Source organism: Apium graveolens, chromosome 9 (assembly GCF_009905375.1).
Source record: "Apium graveolens cultivar Ventura chromosome 9, ASM990537v1, whole genome shotgun sequence".
NCBI classification, from domain to species: Eukaryota; Viridiplantae; Streptophyta; class Magnoliopsida; order Apiales; family Apiaceae; genus Apium; species Apium graveolens.
This window is the reverse complement of record NC_133655.1, coordinates 260994618-261018270: the sequence shown is the minus strand read 5'-3', so window position 1 is coordinate 261018270 and position 23653 is coordinate 260994618. Positions and strand designations below refer to the sequence as shown.

Here is a 23653-nt window from a genome sequence, read left to right as displayed (position 1 = left end):
AAAATTCAACAAAGTACACGCATATTACACATGCGTATTCACTTTGATTTTTTCAAAGAATACGCATGTTCAACATGCGTATTCATAAAAAAAAAATTGAATACGCATGTTGAACATGCGTGTTTTTTATTAAATTTTCAAAATTTGTATTTGCATATCCCACATGCGTATACAGGATAAAAAGGGCAGAGCATCCGGTCAAACTATATTTTGGGCATTTTCTCCCCAAATGGTGGGTATTTTCGTTTTTCACCCAAACATAAATTCAATTATATTCATGAAAACAAAAAAAAATCGAGTTTTGCACGTAAAATATGATAATAAAAAAGTCAACTTTATCATAATAATCAGAAGATAAAACTTGTAAAACCTAATTGCAACTACAAAACTCTTGTGACAAACCACAATGACGGTTTTATAAGTAAAGCAAAGAGGATTTTATAAAATAAGAAGATAAAACCATGCCAAATTTGGGAGGAATGAGTACATTTTACGCAATTTCTAGATGTAAAAATTAAGATCTGATCAGCTCGCTTAATACAAAAGATCTTGATTTTATTAATTTGGAGAGATCATATTTTATTTGCCAAAATACGATAGCCATATCAAGTATAACGGCCAATTTAGATTTTTAATACATTTATTGCCCGAATTCGATATGCAGCAGTTCTATGATTAACATTGTATATAGTCAGTTAATTATCAAATTTATATTAAAATTGAGTTTCTAGTGCACATTAAAATTTGATAAGTACTATAAAAGTAATTTATTTAACTGATTAATTTATCAGTAAAATAAAATATTAATAAATTATCACAATAAATTAAAATTTATAATTAATTGGTAACTCGGTTGTTAAAAAAGTCTCGGCTGATCCATTGCTAAAATCTACTCCACAATGCATATTTATAGTTATTGAAGTGATTAAAAGTCCAAGAGGCCAGGACAAAAAATTAAATTAGGCAAATATACAAAACTGTTGGCATATAATTTTGAACGTTCAAATAAATTACATGTAGTTTTGTTGAAAGGGATAATGAACCAAGGAGCCTTATCATATATTCCTGTTCCCTGAAATCATCAGTCTTAATATTATACTGCATAATTAGGAGAAGTGAAATAATTGTTAAGCACACATGGATTGTCTTTGCTTCACAAGTGACTGCTTTAGCTCTTTTATCTGCTGTGGTTTTGAGCACATATAATCCTGGAATGACTTTCTTAAACTCCGTAACAACTCAATGTGATCGTCATCAGGACTGGTGTTAAGCAGCTTCGAGAAAAGGTTCTTCCAAAGGTCAGTTTGCCAATATCTGAACGTTAGAGAGGCATTGATTAGAAATGGAAACTGGTAATAAGAAACTGATTACATATATGAATAGTTTGATAAAGTAACAAGTCATTGAAGAGGTTCTTATCAACACTTTTCCAGTAAGATGTTGCGACAGAGGTAGTCTGTATATGTATGGGGAACTCACCGCTTGAAAGGTGCTTTCGGTAGATAAATATAGCTTCCATCAGATGACATTTTCTTTTCTGTTTCCATATATGAATTGTGAAGCATCATATGAACAATAACACAGAGACCGTAGGTATCTACCTGGTGGAAGTCCAGGACATAATCCATTTATACTCGAGTCAGTTCTTATATGATATTAATGAAACGTAGCAAATTATGTAAAAAAAAATTGTTTCATGTAGCAATCTTTAGTCTGCAAACTCGCCTGAAATGTCCATGGCTTATTTTCTTGCATCTCAATGCAGCGAAATCCAGAAGTTCGACAGTCTCCCATGAATTTTGTCTTCTCAGGAAAGAGACTCAGGTCTATCCCCCTACCCCAGTCCACTAAGCAAAGTCCCTGCACAAAACATTTTAATAATCATTTTGAATCTTGTTAGATGCTCGTATTTAAACTGCAACAAAAGAAAAACCTGATCTTCCCAAGGGCCAGTACGGTCATGAAAACCGTCTTCTGTAAGATCATCCCTGCCCAGAACCGAAACAACATGCATATAAGAGCTGATTATTTAAATATTATACTCCGTTTATGACACTAGTTTTAGACCAAACAAAATCTGAACTTAAAAGAATAACTGAGGAGAAATATATGAAGTCTCAAGGGAGGGAAATCTAGCAATTCAACTGGTTCCGTAATTTGAGATAAAGAAAACCTTTATAGGGAAAAGCAAGATTCAACAATAACAATGAAATCAAAGATAAATAATAAACTTCTACATGATATAGGTTACATGGAAATAAACACAATAGCAGACTCCAAAAAGATACTAAACCTGGCGGTTAAACCTGGAGCTCTGTAAAGTTTTTCTTGATGTATACTGGATCTTATCCCTACAAAAGAATGACTGCAGGGCTTGTACAAGGGCCAGTACATGAATCATGTGGGTTTGAATCTAAGTACATGTTGGATAGTTCTCCCTGGTAACGCATTACGAATTACGCTGAAGGATGTTCCATAATAAGCATATAGAGCGTGCTGTTTCAGTTATCTTTTTTGAGTTAAGCAGTAGTCAAAACATGCAACAATGGTAGAAAATGATAGTTTTTAGTGATCTTTTTTGGTTGAAAAGTAGGGCAATCATGCAACAATATGCTTTCAGATATAAAGCAGTTGACTGGTTAACTTAACAGCGGCTTTCCGAATTCTGATCTAGGAACTTTCCGTTCTACAACTAGACTTGTAAAGCAAAAAGAAAAATCGATTTGTGTCAATCACCAAAAGTAAAGACTAGTTGAGGGGTAAGAACTAACTGCAACCTGTTAATGATGATCCAATGCAAAAAAAAATGTCAGCAACTGATTTTTGTTGTTTTTTTTTGTTTCAGTTTTTACTTTGCCTACATTAAGGACTTGGTTCTTAGGCAATAAGACAGATTAAACATATATCAATATATTGCTTTTACACTCATATATCAATAAGACATATTAAGGACTTGCTTTCAGACATAAAGCAGTTGACAGGTTAACTTAACAGCGGCTTTCCGAATTCCGATCTAGGAACTTTCTGTTCTACAACTAGACTTGTAAAGCAAAAAGAAAAATCGATTTGTGTATCAATCACCAAAAGTGAAGACTAGTTGAGGGCTAAGAACTAACTGCAACCTGTTAATGATGATCCAATTTGTTGGAATCATGCTTCAATACTATTTGTATTTGGAGGCTGATTTGGTGCCAAAAATCGGTCAAAAAAAAATGTCAGCAGCTGATTTTTGCTGATATTTTTTTTGTTTCAGTTTTAACTTTGTAAGCCTATATTAAGGACTTGTTTCTTAGGCAATAAGACATATTAAACATATATCAATATAATGCTTTTTCGCTCACATGTCTTCACCTATATAATTTTTGCTAACCAACAAATTTATAGAACAAGTGCACCTTGAGGCAAACTAGAGCTACCTTTTACATAAACAGTTTTTTTGTGTACCAAAGATGATGGCATGGTAACGTTCATGATTTATGAAGGTGAACTTGAATACCTGGCATAACGAATAAGTAAATTATCAGGCTTGAAATCACCATGAAGAATTCTTGATCTATGCAATGCTTCCAGCATGGAAAGAAGCTCAATGGTGTAATAAATGCATAAGACTTCAGCCATGCTTCCTCCAATGACGGCATTAGAATTTATTGCATCCTGCAGAATGTGCAGTAACGAGGTAAACTCGTATCAGGATAGAAATATTATGATCAAGTGAAAGATAAACACATATTTCATATCTACCTGAAGTGTTCCGTGAGAGAGAAAATCAGAGACAAGTATACTATAATCAGAATAGAGATCTAATCTGTGCACAAACCCGAAGCTCGACCGCTGTTTCAAAGTACAAGATGTATTAATATAGACAACTTATAAACAACAAATACAAAAAAACATTGACATCATCATTGGTGCCATACTTCTTTGCCAAAAATCCTCATATCAAGTTGCCTATACATGTAAAATTCCCAAGGGAAAGCTGGCTTTTGTATCTGCAAAAATTCTCTAAGGTCATAAGGCAAGCAACAGAGATTGGAAATGATATGTTTGCTGTAAATATAAATACCTTCAAGGCAACAACATCTTCGGGATTACTATTGACATGTGCTTTGAATACTTGTGCAAATCCACCCTGACCAGCACACCCTATGATCTGGTACTTCTTGCTACCTGTAGCTCACAAGCTCAGAAAAAATTATATCACAAGTCTAAATGCAGCAATAGTAGTTCTTCAATTTAATCTAATGTTTAAAAAGAATCATGAAATTTCATCAATGACTTGAAACTGAAAATTGGAATGCTTAAATTTTGATACAATTACAAAGAATCACATTTGGGCTGGGATCATGCATAATGTTACAACAGGCTTTATGTTTTAGCAGTCAGCATCTTACATATTCAGACACCATCGGAAATGCCATTGCTAGCTACAATGCCAAACCTAACTTAGTTTTAGAGTACAGAAGAGCTGTTATAGAGAGTTATGTAATTCTGGCACTGAATTAGAAATCTAAGTCTTAGTCTCCTAGAACATGCACTAAACACAGATCAAGAAAAGGGACAACGTACTAATTCAATTTATATACCCTATCATGTAGTCCTTTTATAAAAATTGTCTACAACGAAATGCTTCTCTTTTGGTCAGAGGACTTACAAGTGGTAATGATTAATTCATTTTATGCTAATAAATAATAATTAAACTAGAAACGGACAAGCACATGCGATATTTTTTGCATATATGAGATGACAATAATAGAGTTCTTGTGGTAATATTATCTCAAGTACCCAAATGAAAAAAGAGTCCAATTCAAGATGACACATACTACAGGAAAGCAAATAACATATACTATTAGTTCTTGAACAGTAAAAAAATTAACAAGGGGCATTCCACATATCCACGGAAGACGGTCAAAAGTAAGAGCAAAACTAAATAATGTATCTTATTTACCTATATCAATAACCTTATTCCTAACTGACTTTGACAGAGTAGATATTGCCACTTTCCCTGGATATGCTTTAGCATTTAAATAGTATCCCTGAAATGTTACATTGAAATGTTACATATTGCAGAAAATGTACCAAACTTAGCATTGTTTATTATAAGAGGAATCAGTGAAAGGTAATTACTATCTCTTACCTTATATTTTGAGAGTTTGTGCTTCATCTTCTGCAATAAATTCGTGATGGTACTAGCCGACCATGGATTGATAAAACTTTCTCCGCTCTTCAACATAACAGTGGAATCTATCTACTAGATCAACATTCATATACTTCTCTTAAAATAAATAGCTTAATAGTTAATGTTTTGATACAGTGAACATAAATACTTCAACTTGTAATTTACAAATTAAAAACAAGTGTGTGCAACTCATACAAATTACACACTTTATATAGAAAATCTAAAGAATGCCAAATTACAAGTTCACAGCCTTGTACGATCCTCCTTACAATTGAATATGGTCTTCAAGTTAATGAATACAAATTTTAAGATCACGAAGAAGCATACCTTCTTCTTTTCCGAACCAGCATTCACAATTGCCGTCATTCTTTCATAGAACAAAGTCAATCCTTTCTTCAACCGCTCTATAGGCTCAGCATTCCTAACATGACAATTTAGTATCACCAAAAAGCCCTAGTAGACACAAATACAAACATACAAGAAACTCACAATTCACAATCAAAACCTCGAAATGCCTAATTGATAAATGGAACGAGCGTCACGCAACATCCCTTTCGCTTCCAAAAAAAACGCATATGACTCATAAAGCATCGCATTTTGTACACAAATATTGCATTGCTGCATTTCTTCGAAAATGCTCTTAAAATCCGAACTGCCATCCATCTGTAGTAATCATTTAATAATTATAAAACCATAAACTCTAGCAAACCTAATACAAAAAGTTCCGATAATTCGATAACTACTCAATTACGAAAGACGGAATATTACATAGAGAAACCAAACTTTGAGGAATCTGAAGTCGTTTTGGTAGCGAATATCGTTCTTAAAAGTACGAGTACAGTCGAATGCGAGCCGATTGAGTTCTGAAACGACGTCGTTGGAGCCTGATTTCAGATTAATTAGGCCTTCTGCGATTGACCTGTTGAAATTAGGGCACCAATTAGAATTAATTACAGCGTCGTTGAGTATATGTGTGCGTGGGAGGAGAGAGAGGGGGAGATATAGAGGGGGAGGGAGATAGAGAGGGAGGGGGGCGAGAGAGAGAAAGAGATACTGGAGCCATGGAAAAAGGGGATCGTCTGTGGTATCAGCCGGAGAATTGGAAACGGTGGTCATTTAGACGGAGAAGCTGCCGGAAATGAGAGTGAGATAGAGATGGATTGTAAATTGTAACGAGTGAGAGCGGGTAAATGAAATTTTTGAATTAAGAAACTAAGCACCACTGCTGCCGGGTGCATCCTGTTTTAGGGCATACGAGCTTATAAGTCACTTATGGCTTATAAGCTCGTAAAAACTTTTCGATGAGTATTTGTTAACCCAACTTATAAGTTGAATTTACAACTTATAAGCTGATAAGTGGAAAGTTGGTTCCAACTTATTTTCATTTTTTCACTTTTTTCTAAAGTTTTGATTTTAAAATATAAATTTTTAAATATTTTCTAATTTAAGATTCACGAACTAAGATAATTGTATTTAATAATTATTTATTTTAATTCATTTAAGTAAAAAAACTTCTGACTTATAAGTAAATTTATCCAAACATTTATAGAACTTATAAGTATTTATTAACTTATCACCTATTTCGCATTTAATCATTTTAAGTCATAAGTTATTTATTTTAAAATTTTCAAAACGGGCACTTAATAGGATTAGTTTTTGGGTAAAAGTCCAACTAAATCTTGAAAAATGGTTTTTCAAAAATGTCATCCACAACAACGTATGTGGTTGCGATTAACCGCATCAATTACGGTTGCAAATTTGCGATTATTGCGGATCGATTTGTGGCTACACCACTTATTATAAAATAATTAATAATTTGTAAAAAAATATATTCGGAAGTTTAAGTTACTTGATAAGTTTACATTTAAAAAAAATAAACTAATGCTCCGTGTGTAATAAGAATTCTAAAAACATAATAAAATACGAACTGTAAGCCCAAACTATAAACATGAAAAATAAGTTGCAAATTTTACATCTTAGGGACTAAGGTCGAGCTATTTCGATATAAATAAATTATAAACTTAAGTATTAACGAAACTCAATTAATCTTACAATATTAAAGAATAACTTTTACAAAAATAAATGTGTTTATTTATTAATTTATTTGAAAATATATTTTATTATAAATATATGTCACGGTTTGCAGTTAAGGTTCCGATTTTACGATTTTTAAAATTTTAAAACCCAATTCAAATTGCGAATAAGTGATTGTTAAAATTTAAATTTACAAACAACCCACGTTTGCGTTTTATGATTATCTGCAAAATTCGGTTTGATTACGAGTAGTTGAGCGATTGAAACGTGTGACCAGTGCTACCGTAACCGTACTAGTAATAATAAATCAATTTTAATTTTGTAATAATTACATGCGTAATTGTCAATAAGTTTACACAGCCCACAAGCCAAGATCGGTGAAATACAAGCAATAGTCTTATAGCTGAGTTTCAATGCAAGTCAATATTAATACTCCATCTCATGGTTGTAAAAATCGGAAATCGGTACTAATCGGTGTAGGTACCGATTAGGGATTAATCGGTAAATCAGGGATTAATCGGAAAGATTAATCGGAGCAATAATCGGATATATATTTTATATTAATTTTTAAAAATACAAAAGAAAAAACATATGTACTAAAAAATTTAAGATAGTTAATTTCTGTGAAATGGGCTTGGATTCAACGGCCCATATTTACATACAAACTGTCACTCACATAAAGTGTTGCACGCTTTCTATTACTTTAGAATTAAAAAATAATACACATCTCTTTAATTCAACTCAACCACCCACCTAACCCCCTCTCAAATCTCAAAATCTTCTTTCTCTTTCACTTCGTCTTCTTCCTCTGTAACTTTTCTATTTCATCTTGACGCAATTATCAAAACAAGCACACCTGTGAAAAGAAAGAGAGTTTATGAATTCTGGTGTCCACAAATGATCATTAGATTGAAGAAACCCGAAGAGATATAAAATTATTTGACCCGATTTCAACCCGATTTTTACTCGGTTTTGTGAAAAACGTTTTCTCGGCCGTTTTCAGGTTATCTGATCGGCAGCCAACCGTATAGCGATTAACGGGCCGATTAATCAGCAAAATCGCCGATTTTTATAACCGTGCTCCATCTTCACAATGCACGGAAATAACAGCTAGACAATATTTTGAATTCTCGCTAATTTCATCTTCTATCTGGAGCAGAGAAGTACAAAAAGCCCGGACCCGACCCGAAAATCTGGTCTGGTCCGATCCGGTCAAAACCCGGTCACGTCCGGCTCGATCCCGGCTCGCGTTTCGGACCTCGACGGGTTCTATATTTTTATGCAAAGTCCGGCCTGGTTAAAAGCTCGGTTATAATCTAATTATTCTAATATATTTTCTTATATATTTATAAACTCACATTTACTATAAATATAAATAATACTTTAAACACATATGTATTTACATATTTGTGATTAATAATATTATTTATATATTTCGTTGCATAAATAATGAAAGAATATATAATAAGTACACTATATATATTTGGATATCATTGTAATCATAACAATGATAAAACATATTATTTTATAAATATGTTTATTTTTTCCCGAACATAAATGTTTTCAACGAAGTAATGTTTCATAAAATATTTCATGTAAACTAATACATTTTTACGATTATCTGGTTGCTAACACATATATTCTTCGGAATCTCTAATAATACTCGATCCGATTTAAATTAGAAAAAAAACACGGTCCGATCCGATCCGGTCCGAAAAAAAACCCGGTTAGTCCCGCCTCGAGGGCCCAAACTGACTCTAACATTTTCAGAAAGACCGGCTCCGCCCGGTCAAAGTCAAAACCCGAAAAGTCCGGCCCGGTCAAAGTCAAAACCCGAAAAGTCCGGCCCGGTCAAAATCAAAACCCGAAAAATCCGGTCCGGTCAAATCCCGGGATTTTTAAGGTCCGGTAGGCTTTTTGTGCATTTCTCTCGAGCCATATAATTAGTTAGCTTAAATCATTATTTTATAACAAATGTGTTTTTTTTTGCTTCTTTGACTTGAAAAGTAATTTTTTTAATTCCTGCTTATTTTATTTTGTTCTATTATCGTTCCTTAAATGAAAGTGATGAATTTAATTTTTAATATCATAATATAGTATAAAGTTGTTACACATAAAATTTGATGGGAATTAATTTATTACGTCACCCATCATATAGAGATGTTATTTGAGACGGTTTAGGATAATCTAATGTTATCCCATTTTAATTTAAGTTGGTTTTTTTAATTTATATTTTCAAACACCTTCATCAGAGCAAGTTAAATTCAAGATGCAAAATAGTTATAACTATTATTACAGCAAGCAAAATAACTATAACTATTGCTATAATTTGGCACCAAAAAATGTCTTTTGATGCTAAAATAAAACTTCGACTTCAATGCTAGATACATTTTGAAACCAAATATTTTCTAATTTATCTAAATTTTGTCACTTTTCCCTATATTTCATTTAAAGCAGAACAACATTAATCTCATTTGTAATAGTTTGATGATGTTGCTAAATGTATAAATGCATCATTGGTTTCAAATTTAAAATCAAAGATGCATATATACATATTTGTATCCAAGTATAAAACTCATTTGGAGTTCAATTTTTAACATTTGATTTCAAGTTATAGAAATGACATCACTTATAACATTGTATTGGACTTACTCCATGCAAATTCTCGGGAAACAAAAAGATACCGCTAAACAAGACTTTAATTTATTATTGGACGTGTTTGTTCCTCTTAAAAATTTGAACATAAAATTAATTTTACATGTATATTATACTAAAACAAAGAATACCTTATATCATCATATCTTACGTGTCAAACTCCTCTCAGAGCATCTCAAACAAATTCTTTAAACAAGCTCTTAAGTATAAAAATAAAGAGTATTGTCAAAATTGGAGCTCTAAGAGACTTCTAGAGACTCTTTAAAACCTTAATAGCCTCCTCTCTCTCATCTCGTTTTAAGAGTCAACCATTTAGCTCTTAATTTATATTTTATTATAAGTAATTCAACCACCCACTTTATCTCTCCATTTTGTATTATACTCCCATTAAATAAAAATATTTTAATATTAAAATATTATTTAAAGAGTGAATATGAATAGTGGTGTTGTTGGAGGTGAATGAACGTTAACTTCTTAAGAGTTAATATTTTATAATATATTTGAAAAGTGGTTTAAGAGACGGTTGGAGATGCTTTTAAACTCAAATCATCATATTGTACATTTTAAGCTCTCATCACTTTTTGATGATATTATCTGACACTAACAATATTCTTCTTATTTAATTTACTTTTAATCTCACTCTATCTTTCATTTATTACCTCTACTATTTATATCTCTTACCCATTTCTCATCTTCTTTTTTCCCATTATAGTTCCCTTTCCTTCACTAAATTTATCTTGATTCAAAATTTATTTACACAAATATTTATTATTATTTTATATTTATTTAAAAGTATAATCAATATATGTACTGTGAATAATATTATTTTTAAAATTTTTATGTTTATAATTTTATTATATTCTTATTATTATGTAAACAAATATTATATTAATATATATAATTCAAATTAAATTATTTCAAAAATAAATAATAACATAAACGGACAACGACCCGGAAACTAATCTAGTTTAGTTAAAAAACATATTTACTTTTGAAGGTATTTTGTTCAAACTTATTTCTCCCGGTATGATTCAGTATATGTTTGATTATTAACAATTAATATATAATTTTTAATGTGGATATATATACATGTGTGTGTATTTTATACATGTATTTTAAGTTGCTCCTTGAATCAAAGTTTATTTTAGGGATTTTCTATGGTGTGTCCAAGGGCACATAATAGTCACTAACTCCCATATAAATTGACTCTTCTTATTGATGGTTGAATAATAAATGTTAATGGCCCCTGAATTCACATCAATTACACCAATAAAAAGAGCCCATTTTATTGGAGTTAATGACTAATATGTGCCCTGGACACATTATAAAACTGTTACTTTTAAGTTTTATCTCGGATTTCAAAAGCTTTTTAGAAGTTTCTCCCATTAATTGACAGACAATGATGATCATTAGAGGCCTGTCAGGGGAGGCCCATAACATATGGACCGAATGTATCAATTTATCTCATGTCTTATTGGACCGCACTATGAACAACGAACGTATAGTTGGACGTGATCCACTCGTTCACAACGTCTTCCCGTTTCTCTCGCAAATTGAACAAATGAAGTTATATCTGAATTTTGAATACTTTTGACTTGTATCATTCAGAGGCCAAGAATAGCCAAACAGGTGATCAAAATTTAGGAAAAAGAAAATTTCAGAAACCACGACCTAGCGTATCAGCTTCACTTTTTATTAGTATTATGTTATCAAAATTGTCCCTATTATTTTATTCTACGCTGCTACTGCGAAAACTTGTATCAGAATGACTTCACTACAAAATGCTTCCGAAATTTTACAAAAACACAGGCCCTTATTATGCATCATTGTTCATTAGTATTAAAATATCTTGCTAAAGATGAAAATTCTTTGTTTAACACGACTGATCGTTCCCTTATGTCTACAAAGTCTCTTATTTATTTTAAAATTTATCCTATCCGGCACGCAATAAAAAAAAACAGATTTAAGTTTTAAAATGCTACAAGACTGTTCAACTGTGTTTAATACCTTTTCATCTAGCAAGAGTAACAAATGATAAGTGCCGAATTTACATGAAATGCAGGTGAGCAAAACTCAGGGTGAAAGTTCGCAGTAGTTCGGGAACAAACATAACCAAAAGAAATTGATGCATTTCTGCCATGAACAACATAGTACGGTTGATACAGTAGTGCTTGACACTACTACTTAAACTATGGACACGTCCAAAAAAAATACCGCACCATCTGAAGTTCAAATGTTCTACCAGACTTCTAACAGCAGCAGATAGAACTTTTACTTCATACACAGGCCCCACCCAATGGAATTAATAGTACTTCCAGACCCAAACCAGCCTACACCTGCAAGGCTGCAAATGATATTACTATCTGTGAAAATGCAAGTCCAGACTCCAGAGGATAGTAGATTACAATCGATCAGATGCAAATCGTGCACATACATACATGCTCGTAGGAGATATAACTTCACATATCTTCAATTTTTGGTCGACAATAAAGAGAAAACTTGGTCTAGAAAAAATTCTACACATCAACTGATAGGTAGAATAATACATAATCAAGCTATACTAATTATGCAACAAACCAGAAAACAGGAGTACGTCAAAGAGAAAGGTGTATATAATTTCCTGACTTTCTACCTAAAGTTGAACATTTCTTCCTTGAAGAAAACCATTCAAACAAAAGTACGGAGGTTCTGTATGTTTCCCTCGGTACACGTCACACCTAACGAGGGGGATACACACACATACATACAAGGTGTATATAAGTGCAAGTAAACTGCTTTGAGGCATCTGAGGCTGCGCAAGAGAGTACAATACGGGTAGGAACTTCCAAGGCTACTGAAAAAGCTGCTAGAGCTTCTAATGAGGCTGCTTGCTTGCTTCACGGATCAGATACTCGTACAAAACTTTGAACTAATCTGCCTTCTAGCACTTTCCTCTAAGAACCAATTTCATCCTAAAAAGTATCCAATATATCAGGATTGACGCCTGAAACTCTTCACAACAACAGAGTAGAGAAATAACTAATTTGGATGATGGTCAGTTTGGCAACTTCTTTAACATTCCCAAAACAATTTGTAGTAAGAAAGCAGTCAGGCTGCCACAACTAGCACAAGTGACACATGGTAGAATAATCGACTCGAACTTAGGTAGAACAAAATGTAGCGGGTTAGAAAATCTGAATGTTAGCTGGATTAATATTCGTCAAGTGTTGAATGACGGTACTACACTTATATGAAACAGGGAAATGAGAAGGGAAAAAAGAGCCCATTATCAAGATCGTGAATCAAGATCGTGAATCAAGAATCCTGTATCCTCATTTTACAGAAACTGTCGGATTAAGTTCTTTACGAGCACTCAATTTTGGAAATTGCAGAGCAAATCGGGGAGAACCACTGGAACATGAGAATGGTGGAGAAGTGGAGGTGAACCTTCAATGCTCACAGAAGCAACAAAGAGAATGATGTATGAAGTAAACTTCTCTGGATCTCTTTACGCATTAGATGAACTATCCGGGTGGGTAAGTACGAGTTGTCGATCAGGACATGATCCCCGAAAAGGGAGATCAGAATAGCTTAAGCAAGTCGCGGCGGAAATGATAGCGGGTTAGAAAATTTGAATGTTAGCAGTATGATTAGGTTACTCTATCTATCTAGTAGTTATGTGGACTGCTTTTGTGTCATGATTATGCCTTCAAGATATCTATCTTAAGTAATGATATTAATGTATGTCCTAAAAAGGAAAAACTGTCACATCTGCTACATCTTGTGATTAAATTGACAAGATGCCTGCAATGATACGATAAGTTTTGCACCAGTGGAGGGTCACAATATGTAATGAGCCACCAAATTTTCACCGGCAGCTACCTCTTCTTATATCAATCAAGGAATGAGATAACTCATTAGTCTCTTGATACTAATCCTTATAGCAAGTAAATTAAAATAAAGAAGATAGTCAGCAATATGCAAACATCGCATGGGATCATAGAATGCTAAGCACTAAGCAGACATCGCATGGGATCATAGAATGCTAATGGCCTCTAAACCACTGTTATACTTTATTAATTGATCTCCAAGGCACTGTCAATACTTCACAATCCATAAATACGTTCTAGTTGTACTAAATTACTCTTGATACAGCTTGAAATGCAAAATAAAAAAAGGAACATAAACATTAATGTTATGTAATCATCATCAATAAAATCTCATGCAGCATCATCAATATATTGAAATTCGTTATCCATAGATTTGGGGTTACTAGATTACATTCCTTTTGTAATTTCTACAGTATCCTTTCCAGCACCCTAGATAATTAATATATTCATAAATATAAACATCATAACCGAACTGACTTTGAATATTGCACAATTCAAGAAGCATAGCAGTTATAAACATTTTAAGCCATAGAAAATACCTGGGAAAATTCATGATGACAGTAATCTAACCTGAGCTAGTGCTTATATAAACTGCTAGTTTATTAAATGCCCTAGTGAATCTATCAACAAGTCTTGCATCAACTGAATAATTCCTGAGATTGTATTGGTGAACTAATCTCTGACTGCAATAAATTTCATACTAAAATTCTAACATATTCATTAATACTTGGATAATGCATATACACCTAATGAGGAACGTAATAACTCAAGTGAATATTTTAGGACATCTTGAAATATATCTTATTACACTAGTAAGTTAAAATTATCATTATTCATTATTATATGAAAAATGATATTCTTATAAAGTAATAGTTATTATCATGTAAGAAAAATACAGTTCATGTATCATACAGTATATTAAAAAAAAATTGTCTATTTGGGGGAACCTTGAGTTCCACGGATTACCATTAAAGAAGAAATCAACTAAAGATTTCCAGTAATCATTCTGCAGGAATTTGGAGCAACTCTCTGATTCCCTCACAAACCTGCAACACAATCCAACAAAAGAAAGTGTGATTAAAAGATCACATGTACACGGAACTGTAACTTTCATACTTGAAAGCATCATGGCAACTTCTTTTACTGGGTGGACATACCCATCTAACAGTAACCATTAGTATACACCTTGCATCATTATTATCAAATATAAACCAACTCCATCCACTCAAGCACTATGTATACATTTTAAAAGAAACTTCTAAAGTATGATTTTACCTCTCAGTTAATCCAGTTGATCTTTAACTTGTATTAAATAGTGTCATGATAGTAGACACAAAGTAGGTACAATGGTCACTATATTTTGATGTCTATAATGAAGGAAACTAAAAAAAATTGTATCTCGAGTATTGTAGTCTACTAAGTGGTATAATTTTCCTATTTCTGCTACTGAAAGTGTTCATTGAGAGTTCAGCTGAAACAAGATCTGTTAAAAAATAAGATTAGGGAGGGGTGGAGGACCACAATTAAGCATACCATCTTGATCTGGGCTTTGATAGATGCAATCAACCGAGTATATTCCTCTATCTGCCTGCAGGGTACAATTTATGACAAATTTAAAAATAAATTGCAATGTTTGTCTAAGTTCAATGTGCAAACAGAAAGAAAAAGTCAACAAGTCTAGGGAAATTTTCAATTACTGCTGGATTAAATGATCAATAGTGATGTAGGGCAAGAGACGAAGTAAAACCAATGTAATGAAAATGTGAATAAACATACAATATCTCAAAATATTTCAATAATCAAGTCTAAGATACTGTGGGGGTTACATGACTTTTATAGGATATAAAAATCCTAAAACTTATATTAAAAAATTAGTCAAACATTAAAAATATTAATATATATATATATATAAAAATATAGACACTTTTTACCTCTACACCAAACACATCTAAGCTAATTAATAACATGTATAAATATACCCCTTTATGCTCACTTCAGTTCCCATCAAATATTCATCATCAGGCAAATACAAATAGAAGAGGGATCAACCTGGCCAACTTTTCTTCTCTTACTGAAATATAATTCAAAGCTTCAGACCAAGTAAACTCCACATGAAATCCAAGTCCAACGTCTACAAAAATATGTCTTGTGTCTGACCTGTAAAGACACGTAATTAGGAGGCTACAGTAAAGTATCTGGCATCATCGAGTAAGGCATCGTTTAATGTCTAAGGTTCCAAATTTTAAGAATACACATCATTGACATAAAAATATATTGGAGCTATTGAATATGGCTACTGAGGTAAAAAATGAAAAGTGCATGTTTATAAGTCAAAAATTGAAGATGCCAAAAGATTAAAACTCAAAACCCAAATTACATTATTGGTTAGTGTTATTTTTTCTGTATGCACATATCTTTGGCATGTATTTATCTTTAGCAAATGAGATTGCATCGAAAACACAAACATTATGGAAGTATGGACATACACATCAGCTTGGACATAAACTTCAGAACCAAGGTTGACCAATGTCCTTAGACTGGTTACGCTATTCTTCTCCAAATTCTCTATATTCCTTTTCAGATCAGAGCTAAATTTTGTATAGTCAAGTAAAACCAATAACCAAACTAAATACCCAAATCCGATAATCGCATTTAAGTCGAGGAAAATAATTACAGAAAAACTAAAAGAAAGGATACAAAGTCTTTTGTTGATCGAAGACCTTGTCCCTGCAAAGAAAAGTGAGAAGTTAACTCCAAAAGTATTTCTTAGAGTCTAGGAGACATATGCATTTAGATTCTTTAGTCCCAATGTTAAAATATCAAGATTCTTACAAAGTCAAAACAACACTGACTGTACATTTTGAGGACAAAACCATTTTTCTCAAAGTATCACAAAAACAAAATATAAAGATTTGGGGAAATAAAAAAGATGAAGCATTAAAGGAACGGTATATCATATCTTGCGCTTAAACATATGAACAAAACCTTCCACTTTATGTTGGAAACCCTTTCAAGTTGCCTAAAAAAATAAGCATGTGATAATGTAGTTTCTTGTGACTACGATAATAACCTCGGTAGCAGGAATTTAGTAAATAATTATGAAGTTTCTAGTAACTTCATCACTAACAATAATAGTAACAAAAGGCACATTACATAAGAAAGTATGAGTAGATGTATTTGTGCAGACAAGCTCAAGGGCGGATTATAATAAGAAATCATTGTTTTAATATGGTCATATGAAAACTGAAATATAACAGCATATGGTGATAACATAAAGTAAGACATAAACTTAACCTCATACATAATTAATTAAGACATTTCGACAAAACTGTGATACCATGTACCGTTCAGAAATTGCGCGTACAAGATCAGGCTTCAGACGAAGATCGACAAATTCCTCAAATTTTTGTATCTTTTCTTGCGTATATGCATCCATATTAGCCCTACAAGAAGAAGAAAATAAAAAAGAAGTTAGCAAACAAGTAGAGTGAATATGCAGTGAGTTGAAAGTGGCAATGGAGTACGCATTTATGAAACATATGTTCCATGCAAGTCCTTTGCTCAAAACTGAATTACTGGTCCAGAAACAAAACCACAAATTCATTCAAAGATCGCGCCATAAAATAATTACAAAAAATAACCAATGAGCAGTTGTATGTATAAGTCTTAGCATAGCTGAACAAGATGATCACTAATGTTATACAACTACAGCATTGTTATCCAATATTTAGAACCACAATTTGAATTTTTTGTTAAAATTATAAGTTCTTAAGCAGAAGGGAATATGTATATGTCCAAACAAAAGTAATTTGCTTTTCTGCATAGTATTGGACTAGGATACAGTTATATCATATTTGGAAATTGTTTTCAGACAGATTGTGTCATGGGCTGGGTGACAAATCAACTCCCAGAAACATGACAAGAATGCTGTTTAGAGGTTGCCAACTGTACAGGTAAGTGATGAACTGCTACAAAAATAGAGTCTTAACTACCAGTGGCCCAGTAGTGACCTTGCATCATTTTTATACAGCATACCGGAGGTTTATATTTCCAAAATATGGGTTTCCTACTTCAACAAGTTTACTCTAGTGACAATCTAATTCTCATGTGATTGATTTTTTCAAAAAAAGAGAATAAACGAATCTTATGTATTTACGAGACAATTTCTAAAAAAGGTTTCTCTCTAGTCTCTACTGAATGCAAACTTTTCGATATCAGTTCTGTTAAAATCTGCATGTATAGATCTCCAAAGAGACTAGCAGGCGTGCCCATTTAGAACCTGACCAACTCTTCCGTTACAATACAAAAGACAATTAGTTTCTAAGGGAGCTTATATGGTCACCTTCTAGCACACAACACAAGTGATCAATAAAAAGTGTTTTTCCTATCTGGTTTCGTTAAAAAAAAAAAAATAGTTTCGAAACCTAAATAAATTATTAACTTAAACGGTCTAAACAAATAATAAGTCGTGAACATAATTTATAAATATACAAGTATTCAAGACAATAAGACAACATGCCAAAAATGTATTAATCGAATAACGTCAAATAGTTGAGTATGTAGAAAAACAACAGCTGTTTATGTTTATGTGTATGTGTCTATATATATAAGTATATCAGTGACACAGCTTCCTGTGACAAAAACTTATGGTGTATATATTAAATAATGTATATCACTAATGATAAAATGAATGATTACAAGTAAGCATAAACAACTAAACCTATAAAATAGCAACTACTCCTGGTTTTTCTCCAGTACTTCTGTTTATTAGTGAAACCACGACTTATTCTCTACTGAATGCATGACCTAGTCATATATGTACAAGCTGATCTAAAACAAATAAAATAAAATTTTAACACAATAAAACAAGTTTAGATTAATTTTCCAACAGAGTACACTATTAGTATTATCTATTACTAGATTATAACCCGTGCGATGCACGGACTGATTATAATATTTGTAATTTTATTATTTTGTTATTTCGTAAAACTAAATTATAAAAATAATGGTTATATATTATTGAAATTAATAAAATTAAAATATTTACGTATTATTTTTTATGTATTATATATTATTGAAGGATTCAAAATTTCAATAGTTAAAATTTTAAAAAGTCTTTTCTTCTTCTGTTGGTAGGGCCTATACGAAAGTGGGAGTCTTGAATATAAGTGTATATGGATGATTTGCTATTGTTTTTTAATTTTTTCCTGATTTAATAAACAAACTTTTTTTGGAAGGTGTTAACATATTTTTTAGGTTGGTGGTAACCATCCGACCAAATGAAACCATGTTTCGCTTATAATAGTATAGTATAGATATACTAATTCAGTAGGGACTTTCATCGAAAACATGAACTGTTTTCGAGTAGATTATCTCGCTAACAAACCAACTTATATGAATAAATTACAAACAAAAACCGACGAAATTGCAAAATAAACATTTAATTATGAAGTGAAAACATTCAAAGTCTTGTGTGTACATGTACAAACGCGAAAGATACACGACATAAAGGAGCTAAGCAAGCTAATTAAAAAGATATGTAATAATTAGTGTTACCGTTGAAAGTCGTCGGAGGTCCGGCGAGTGCAATCGGAGCTAACTACGGTTACGATTGGGGGTGGAAATTAGGGCCCAGACGCCTAGTCATGTTAAATTTGTCATCCTCGTGTACTCTCTTGTTTCTTTGTCAAGGGTGTTTTCGGAAGGTAATGTTTTCAAAATAAGTCCTCTTGTTCTATTAAGACTTTTTTGCAGTTTGTTGGCCTGTACTATAATTATTTTGCACGGAGATGGCTAAATCAATAATTGTGCCATTTTGATGGCTAAATGCATAATTATTGAGCGTTTTGGGGGCTCCGCGTCCCTTCCGTTAGTCTGTAATTAACTCCGTTAGTCAATTATCATTTTAATATTAAAAGTACAAGGATATTCTGGTAAATACAATGTAAAAGTAACATATACCCCCATTCCCTCCATTTCTCGGACTTCATCCTCACCAGAAAAGGGGATTAAACCTTAATCCATTGCTGCTGTCCGAAATCGACGAAGATGGGTTGGTATAGACGGAGCCCTGAAGAACATGACTTATATAAGTCTCGTGAATGTCCTCAATACACAGGTATTAGTTCGTTACCTATGTATATTATTTATATGTATGTCTATGTAATGTTTCGAGATCATGGTTTGTTCGTATTAGAGTGTATATGGTTTTAATATTGTTAGTTAATCATGTTTATATGAGTTTTATAATGTTTAGAGTTTGTTTTAGTTGTTTCAGTGTTTATATACTTCAATTTTAGGGTTTTCGATTCCACTTTAGGTATAATGTTGTTATTTGTCTTCGATATTTAATTAATATCTGGATATAGTGAAAGCCTCAATTTTGATGTTCAATTTAAGTATTATCTGCATGTCGTAATGTTAGTTATATTATGGCAGCCCCTGAGTATTTTACCATTAAACTTAACTATGGAGGTGAAATGAAGAGTGGTCCAAACAGTTATGTTGGTGGTAGTATTGCGTATTTTGATGACTGTAGTGCAGATGAAATCAGTATGTTAGATCTTGAACAAATGTTGAATGAGTTAGGGGAATGTGGAGGTTATCATAAATATTGGTATAGGTTTCCAGGGACTGATATGGAGAGGGGTCTGTTTGTGTTGGATAATGATGAAGAGCTGATGTTAATGTGTACAATGAATACCCACCAATATGTTCAAATGTATGTTGTTGTCATCCCACCATTAACTAGTTCCCAACCTGAACTAAACACACCAAATGTAGATTTTGAGTACATTGTGGAACCACAAAGAGAGGCAACCCCTGTAGCTGAGGATGACAATATATTTAGCCAAGAGGAGGTAAATTTTAGGGAGTTTGAATTTGCATGTAGTACACAAGCAGAAATTAGACAGGAGGAGGAAGCTAGAGAATTATTTGGAGATGAATTTGGTGATGAATTTGCTGATGAATCAGATGGTGAGAGTGATGAAATGTACTATCCTGAATCAGATGATAGTGATGAAGGAAGTTTTCACTCAGACAACTCCAACAAAGATGACAGTGATGATGACCTGGTTTTTGATGAAAATGTTGATGATTTAGGTGCTAGTGACAAGAGATTCCATGCTGAAAAAGGTCATCAAGGAGATCAGTTTGACAATGACCTAGATGGGGTTGATAGTGAGCATTCCACTATTTATGCAGGTAGTGATGATGAAAGAATGGCTGAGAATACAACTGATGAAGATGAGCCTAAAGGGTACCCTGTGTACAATGATGAGGCAGATGTTAGTCCAGTTTTTGAGTTGTCCATGTGTTTCAGAGATGCAAAAACTTTTAGAGAGGCAGTTAAAAGACATGCAATCATGGAAAGGAGGCCTATAGTGGCATCAAGGAACTTTGGAAGGAAAGTACAATATACTTGTGAACCTCCATGCCCCTGGAAGATTTATGCTTCACCAGCTGGAAAGACTTCAACTTACCAGATAAAGACATTCAATCCAAAACATACATGTATGCCTACTTTTCACCAGAAGCAAATTAACAGTGCTTGGATTGCAAAATACTATGAGAAGGAGATCAGAATGAATCCCTCCTGGCCAGTCAATGCCTTCCATCAAAAAATTGTCAATGATCTGAAATGCCATATTAGCAAGCATGCTGTATATAGAGCAAAGGCAAGGGCCCTCATGAAGATAAATGGAACACATTCTGAGCAATACAGTCAGGTCTGGAAATATGGTCATGAATTGAAGAGAGTGCTTCCTGAGACAACAGTGAAAATATTAACTGAGAATCCAGAACCAGGTGTTGAAAGGGGTAGGTTTATGAGAATGTATGTGTGTTTAGGTCCACTCAAAAAGGCATTTTCTGAAAGTTGCAGGAAGATAGTGGACCTTGATGGATGCCACCTTAAGGGACCCTATGGTGGTCAACTCCTGGCAGCTGTTGGCATTGATGCAAATGAGGGAATGTATCCAGTGGCATGGGCAGTGGTGGAGGCTGAGAATACAGACTCATGGACTTGGTTTTTGCAGTTTCTTTGCCAAGACATTAAGATCCTAATTGATAGGGAATGGACATTTATTTCTGATAGGCAGAAGGTACAACATTTTTTTATTTTTTTGTTATTTATCTTTGGCACTATAATTTTGTTATTTATTTTTGCTTTCTCCATATATTATAGGGTTTGATAAATGCTTTGGAGACTGTGGTTCCCCAAGCTGAACACAGATTTTGTGTTATGCACCTATTCCAAAATATGCACAAGGAACACAAGGGCATAGCACTCAGACATTTGTTATGGAAAGCAGCAAGGGCTTCCACAATTTGGGAGTTTAATTTTCACATGAATGAGATGAATGAGGTAATATTTTAACTTGTTTGTCATCTTTATTTTAACATAATCCATATCTTAATGTGTTGTTATTTGTGTTAGATTTCACCTAAGTGTTATGAATGGCTAATGCAAAAGCCAAGAGAACAGTGGTCTAGGTCAGCTTTTAGAACAACTTCCTTCAGTGATATGTTTGTAAACAATCACTGTGAGGTGTTCAACTCAAGCATTAGGAAATTTAGGGATCTACCCATATTAACCATGTTCAGAAAAATACATATTGCAATCATGAGGAGGATTCAGATCAGAAGAGATAAAATGAAGGATAGGGAACTTGTTATATGCCCTAGTGCACAGAAAAAGTTGAACAAGTAAGCCCCCAACTAACATAAATTGTTGAATTTCTGCACTAGTCCTCAACTAACATCAATTGTTGGATTTTTGCAGGGCTGTACAGTGGGCTGGAAACTGTGTGGTGAATTGGTCAGGTGGGAGTACTTACAGTGTAACCACTACTGATGGAGGCCATGAATTAGTAGTTGACTTGGTGAAGAAGACATGCACATGCAGAAAATGGGAATTAACTGGAATTCCTTGTTATCATGCATGTGCATGTATAGCACTAAGGAATGAAACATGGGACCACTACATTAGTGAGTGGTACAAAAAAGAAATGTATCTTAAGGTACATTTTTTATTCTTCTATGGTGAATGTACATGTATGCCCTCTATATGGACTAATTAATTTGTTTGTGTGTGCAGCTATACAATACAACTATTGACCCAATTGTTGGTCCAGACTTTTGGGAGGACACACCTGAGCCCAAGCCTTTACCACCGAATGTGAAAATTCCAACTGGTAGGCCTAAGAAAAAAAGGAACACCACTAATGATGTTCCAAAAGACCCAACAAAAATGAGCAGGAAGAATACAGTTGTGCACTGCACTTATTGTAAAGCCCAAGGACATAATTGGAGGAGTTGTGCAGCTAGGGTAAGGGCCACAACTAATTCTATTTATTGCTTCTAGTGATGACATTATATTTATTATGGACAATTTTGCAGAAAAATGATGACAAGAAGAAGGCTGAAGCAGAGGGTAAAAAATTCACTGAGGGAAAGACAAAAGTCAAGTGTAAGAATTGTGGTAAAGAGGGACACAATTCCAGGACTTGTAAAGTGCCAGTAAGTATTTTACTTAAGTTCTTTGCACTTCTTAAACATCATGCTTGTATATTTAGTTTTTCTGTTTTTGTCCAGAAACAAGTGCCAAATTGGCATAGGGTTGAAACTGAGCAGCCTCATGAAGTTTTCCATAATGAAAGCACTGAGGCCCAACAGGCCCAGGAGGAAGGTCCTTCTAATTCCAGGCCAAATAGAGCTAAAAGGTCTGCACAAGGTCAGGAAAGAAGTCCTATGGGACAGACAGAGGGCTGGGGTTTTACTACTTTGAAAGGTTTGAAGGCTTCAAAGAGAGTTAAAAAAACACAAGTTCAGGCAGAACAAAGTGTCAAGAAGAAGCCCTGGAAGCCTTGAATTACAACTACTATTTATTTTGCTACTACTTTTGTCCAACTACTTT

General features: G+C 33.3%; 3 protein-coding genes across 4 annotated transcripts; 1 reads left to right on the top strand and 2 right to left on the bottom strand.

Annotated features, from left to right (window-relative positions):
- Positions 1 to 959: 959 nt before the first annotated feature.
- Positions 960 to 6403, bottom strand: LOC141687496 (mitotic checkpoint serine/threonine-protein kinase BUB1). Its single transcript, XM_074492792.1, has 14 exons — positions 6231 to 6403; positions 5945 to 6095; positions 5682 to 5839; positions 5504 to 5597; positions 5135 to 5245; positions 4946 to 5033; positions 4064 to 4167; positions 3918 to 3989; positions 3742 to 3831; positions 3497 to 3654; positions 1934 to 1988; positions 1726 to 1860; positions 1480 to 1601; positions 960 to 1314 (listed from the first exon to the last, which is right to left on the bottom strand). Exons 1-14 carry the CDS (start codon positions 6290 to 6292, stop codon positions 1128 to 1130), a joined length of 1587 nt encoding a protein of 528 aa, XP_074348893.1. The 5' UTR covers positions 6293 to 6403; the 3' UTR covers positions 960 to 1127.
- A 5487-nt stretch (positions 6404 to 11890) lies between these two features.
- Positions 11891 to 19448, bottom strand: LOC141687278 (uncharacterized). 2 transcript variants are annotated; one of them, XM_074492491.1, is made up of 8 exons: positions 19291 to 19448; positions 17079 to 17177; positions 16432 to 16461; positions 16221 to 16322; positions 15784 to 15891; positions 15268 to 15322; positions 14701 to 14780; positions 11891 to 12209 (listed from the first exon to the last, which is right to left on the bottom strand). In XM_074492491.1, the coding sequence occupies exons 2-7, from the start codon at positions 17168 to 17170 to the stop codon at positions 14736 to 14738; spliced, it is 432 nt and encodes a 143-aa protein (XP_074348592.1). In that variant the 5' UTR covers positions 17171 to 17177; positions 19291 to 19448; the 3' UTR covers positions 11891 to 12209; positions 14701 to 14735. The 2 variants fall into 2 exon arrangements, with proteins under 2 accessions (XP_074348592.1, XP_074348593.1); XM_074492492.1 differs by having other exon boundaries at positions 11891 to 12201.
- A 717-nt stretch (positions 19449 to 20165) lies between these two features.
- On the top strand, positions 20166 to 23607 carry LOC141686226 (uncharacterized). Its single transcript, XM_074491274.1, has 7 exons — positions 20166 to 21839; positions 21923 to 22102; positions 22175 to 22443; positions 22520 to 22757; positions 22835 to 23065; positions 23137 to 23256; positions 23332 to 23607. Exons 1-7 carry the CDS (start codon positions 20166 to 20168, stop codon positions 23605 to 23607), a joined length of 2988 nt encoding a protein of 995 aa, XP_074347375.1.
- Positions 23608 to 23653: the final 46 nt, after the last annotated feature.